Source organism: Macrobrachium nipponense, chromosome 7 (genome assembly GCF_015104395.2).
Source record: "Macrobrachium nipponense isolate FS-2020 chromosome 7, ASM1510439v2, whole genome shotgun sequence".
Lineage (NCBI taxonomy): Eukaryota > Metazoa > Arthropoda > Malacostraca > Decapoda > Palaemonidae > Macrobrachium > Macrobrachium nipponense.
Genome location: NC_061109.1, coordinates 77,045,000 through 77,049,999, shown reverse-complemented (window position 1 = coordinate 77,049,999; position 5,000 = coordinate 77,045,000). Strand labels below are relative to the sequence as shown.

The following is a 5,000-nucleotide window of genomic DNA, read 5'->3' as shown; positions in this document are numbered from 1 at the left end:
GGTCTAATATAACTGGATGATTCATGAAATCTCTCTCTCTCTCTCTCTCTCTCTCTCTCTCTATATATATATATATATATATATATATATATATATATATATATATATATACACATATATATACATATATAGATATATATATAGATATTATTGATATATATATGTTATATCACATTACCGTGATTCATACATACATCGAGCGACAAATGTCCTTTAATATCTAATTCACTCTACCTCGGAATTAATATATTTTCCATATATGCCTGGGCGCCACCAATTCTATTATCGACTAATAAAAATTCCCCTTCGGTTAAGCATTTATGAAAATATATTAATTCCGAAGAGTGAATTAGATATTAAAGGACATTTGTAGCTCGATGTATATAATATATATATATATATATATATATATATATATATATATATATACATTTATTTATACATATCTATATGTGTGTATTTTTGGACACAAACACACACATATATATAAATACATGCAGAGGCCTCAAAATAGGAAGGCAATCGAATAAAAAGGAAGGAAAGAGAGAGGGCAGTGATATCTTAGGCGGCAACATACCCTCTCTTTGAAGAGCGGAAGATTAGAAGGGCCAGGAAAAACGAGAGGAAGGAGAGAGTTCTGAAGTTTATGTACAAGTAGATAGGAAACAGTCAATCACTCACATTGAATAAGGGGATTTTTTTTTCTTTAGTGAAAAAGTTTCCTTTAAGGTATCATGTTATTTTTTTTTACGTGGTAAATTTCAGAGGCAAAAAAAAAATGAGAGTGATTGCGTAATTAGGTTGATTCAAAATGCCTACTCTTTATGTCGCTGCTTCTTTTAAAGCAAAACTGCTCATGGGAAGTCTATCTTTTATACATTATGGGAAGCATATTTTAAATGTAACTGGAACACATATTAAACAAAACTACATATGTTCCTTGAATGATATAAACCAATGATCAAGAACATCCCTTGAACAATAAAAAGCAAAGTATCAAACATTACCATAGAAAAATATCGAGAAGAGGTTACCCGAGCAACATAAAACAAATTAGCAAAAAAAATATTCCTACGGAAAAAAATATAACCATAGAAAAATATCGAGAATATATTCCTGAGCAATGTAAAACAAAGTAAAGAAAAGAAAAAGTTTCCAAGAAAAATATGAAGGGAAAAACATCGACAATATTCCTCGGAAAACATAACAGAAATACCATGGATATTTCTCCACCAACTCCACTGAGAAAAAAAAAGTTTTTTTTTTTTTTTTTTTTTGAAAGTTAAGACAGACAAACAAAATCGTGAGTCACACAAAGCCCCTAAGGACTTAAAGGGAGAATTCTCTAATATCTCTGACTCACAGACCCCGGCTGAGGTACGAATTGCTAATGAGGGTCTGATCGCCAGGCCTTTACCTCCTTGGAAAGAAAAGGCGAGAGCATTTGCCTCACAATATATATATATATATATATATATATATATATATATATATATATATATATATATATATATATATATCATATATATATGTGTATATATATATATATATATATATATATATATACTATATATATATATATATATATATATATATATATATATACATACACGTGACATCGATATATAAACGAATACCACAGGAAAATGACAGGCAGAAAGTCAGTACCAACTGCTTTCTCCTGATAGGTAGTGACATTCTGCTTGTCATTTTCCTGTAGTATTCGCATATATATATATATATATATATATATATATATATATATATATATATATATATATATCATATATATATTGATACACACACACACATATATATAAATATATATATATATATATATATATATGATATAATATAAATGTAATACACACGTGTATGTATAATCATATTGACGACTAAATGAGTACTTCAGAGAGTAAACGCACATGTGTAGGAAGAGGGACAATATTTTTATTTTCTCGTCTTTTTCATTTCTATCTCTGGCAGTTACTACTCGTACTGAATGAAGCATCGGATAATTATCAACTGTACACTGCACAACGGCAGGAGTTATCCGAGGTCAGGTCTCAATTCAACAAACAGCTTTTTCCATAAATCGTAGTTACCAAAGTTTCCACTGGAACGGTGCGGGAGACGCAATTTGATAAACGCTGCCAACAAAGATCCAATGTACTGCCGCTCCTCTTTATTTTTAATTCAACTTATTTCATTCTTGGTTAGAATAAGGTACGCTGTTTTAGCTTGTCAGATCACTCCATATCATGGTTTATCACATCGTGATGACAAAGTATACTTTCTACTTAACAATGGCGACTTTGAAATGAAATGCCTTCCTCTCATTCATTCTGCAAAACGCAAGATTTTTACATCTCGATAAATGTATCGCGTTCTGGTTTCTCCCTGATTTTTTTTTTTTTACTTCGTCGCCTTTTTTTCGTTAATGATAACCTAGTCATTGTTCTCCCCTGAGACTACATCCACAAGTTTTAGCTAAAAGTCTGTTTATTTCCAAGTTTTAGCTGGAAGTCTGTATTTCCGGAGATTATCCCTCAATTTGTTAAAAGCTTTTCTCATTCCAAGTCGTTCTCCCGCCCATAAACAAAACTTGAATCCTTTTTTGACCCGAAGATTAGTTCCCAACAAAAGCCAATCTATTGTCTTGCGCTTTCCCATCTTCATCTCTTCCTCCTCACCTGCCAACTGAGCATCCCTTTGACTCTTCTTCCCTTTTATCTAACGCATTTTCACCGATGCCATCCCTCGCCTCGGTCCGGTTTCTGTTTCGTTTTATTTCGTGATGCTTTTACCCACCCAAAGGTCCGAAAAATAAAAAAGAAAGAATCGGTCAAGATCGGAAGACAAAGGCCCCGAAAAGATTTCACGTTTGACGGACCACACCTATCGGCATAAAATATTCCGTCGGCGCCGCTGGGCCGTCCTTCACAAATCACAATGAATGGCTATCCACAGCAAAAACAAAAGCTGTCGCCGAGCAGCGTACTGGATGAAATAAAAAACAAATAAGCCCACCCCATTTCTATTCATAGTTCAACGACTGCAATATGTTGTTTACATAGACCCGTTTTTGACAGTTCCATGTTGCCTGGTATCGATGGACACTACAGTAAGTATTACTTCGGTTGTTGTGCAGAGCGATTAACTTCGGGTAACAACATTTCGCGGTGAATTTGTTTTTGCACTTACTGATGTACGCATAAATTTAATATAACAAAATAATGGTAATTATGTGGGCTATTAAATGTAAAAATAGTATATAAGATACGCTTTCTTTATAATAGCTTTACAGTACGATAAATTAATCCTGATAATCGTATTTGACAAATTTCCGAGTCCATAAATGCGTCGTACTAAAATTGGGGATTCGCACTATATACTACATACTCGCATACAATAAAAGCTAAGGAATATACGGATAAAAACTACATGCTTCCTTCTATTTCTTCTTTAATTAATCGACTATTTTTATTTAGAATATTACGCCACGTTCCACATCACTTGTTATGCATCCAGCTGAGGAAAGTCAAATCGATAGGAAGAGGTAATAAAGAAAGAATGAAGAGAAAGAGAAGGAAAAAAAAGAACAAAAACAAAAACAGGAATTTACGAATCGGACACGGAATCCAATTGCTTCGCTCACGGCAGAGACTCGACGGCACCGGAGTCGATGTTTACTGCATTTTGGGGTTTTCCATAATCCAGTATTTAATCTGGAACTGTTACTTCGCCTTTTTATTTTTACCCTTTGGTCATATGCATGAACTTCCCAGGCGTTAGGACGGGTTGACCAGCACGGCACGTCGAGAGCAGTATCGTTCTTTTGTTGTGGTAATCGCGATTATCACAATACAGCTGTTTAATACGAGAAGACGCGGAGCACTGTACTCACCGACTGTGGAGATGTAAGTGTCGTAAAATCTCTCATCGCAAAACCTGTGCACGAGACATGTCTTTCCCACATTCACATCACCAATCACCAAAACCTTATACGTGGCTGTAAAGTCGACAGCCATGACTGGAAACAGAGACGGCACTGCCAACTTTAGCACTGAGACTCCACTGACTCATTCCTACCTATTGATCTCTTCCTCCCATTTTCATTCCGGTAAAAAATACGTTTTCTTTTAAGTACTTATTGGGTGACTTATCTAATATTGACTTTCTCCTACGGTAGATGGATGTCTTGTGTATATGAAACACGCAAAGAAAATTACATACCATAACACTTCGTTCTGGATCGATTTTAAAATGACATCGAATTTTTTTTTCTGGAAAAAGTAAATAAAATGGAAAGATGTCTCACCACTTTAACTTGCAAACTCAAAACAATTAGGTACTGAATTACGAATAGCAGCGAATGACACTTTCTCATCAGCCAAATAAAAACACTTCTGATGAAATGCGTACATTGTCTGTCAATTTCATTTGATCACTTTGTACAAATACCATACAGCTAAGATGTATTACCCTGAATGGTTCCGTTTGTGGTTATCATATGCCAGACGAGGAGAAATATAAGGACGATCCGCTTAAGTTTTCCTTCTTTCTTATACTCTGCGACTCATATGTTTTGTTACAAAATTTTTTTAACAGCTAACTTCAAAGCTGATAATGAGGGCTACGTAGAAAAGGAATACAATGACACATCTTACTTATAAAATTAAGATAAAGGAAGAAATGCAAAAAAAAAAATGATTTAGCTTAAGCTGGCCTTATACCAGCATGAACTCTTGCACTTTGGCAGCACATAACTGCTGATTACACCTGGGGCCATAGCCATTAGATCTCGGTTGGTCTCTTGAGTCTATGGGTCCACAGCAAACCTCTTATACCCCTTATCACTTACGACACGCCCTAAGGCAAGTGTCGGTGCTGGCATAAGCCTGCTTGATCTAAAACCAGTCAGCTACACAGTTATGAAATTGGTCTCGCTTGGTCTGTATACACGTACAGAGGTCCACGTCAGGTATCTTATTTCACTT

At 34.8% G+C, this 5,000-nt stretch overlaps 1 protein-coding gene across 2 annotated transcripts in view; it reads right to left on the bottom strand.

Annotated features, from left to right (window-relative positions):
* The window catches only part of LOC135217330 (ras-related protein Rab-8A-like), a 98,643-nt gene that overhangs the window by 87,327 nt on the left and 6,316 nt on the right, over positions 1-5,000 (bottom strand). Inside the window, exon 1 of one of the 2 annotated variants that reach the window (XM_064253131.1) lies at positions 3,908-4,074. The exons of the other annotated variant lie outside the window; for it this stretch is intronic. Coding sequence (XP_064109201.1) covers positions 3,908-4,031 — 124 coding nt within the window. The 5' untranslated portion in view covers positions 4,032-4,074. Of the gene's footprint in view, positions 1-3,907; positions 4,075-5,000 lie in introns of those variants that run through there. 2 annotated transcript variants of the gene reach the window in all.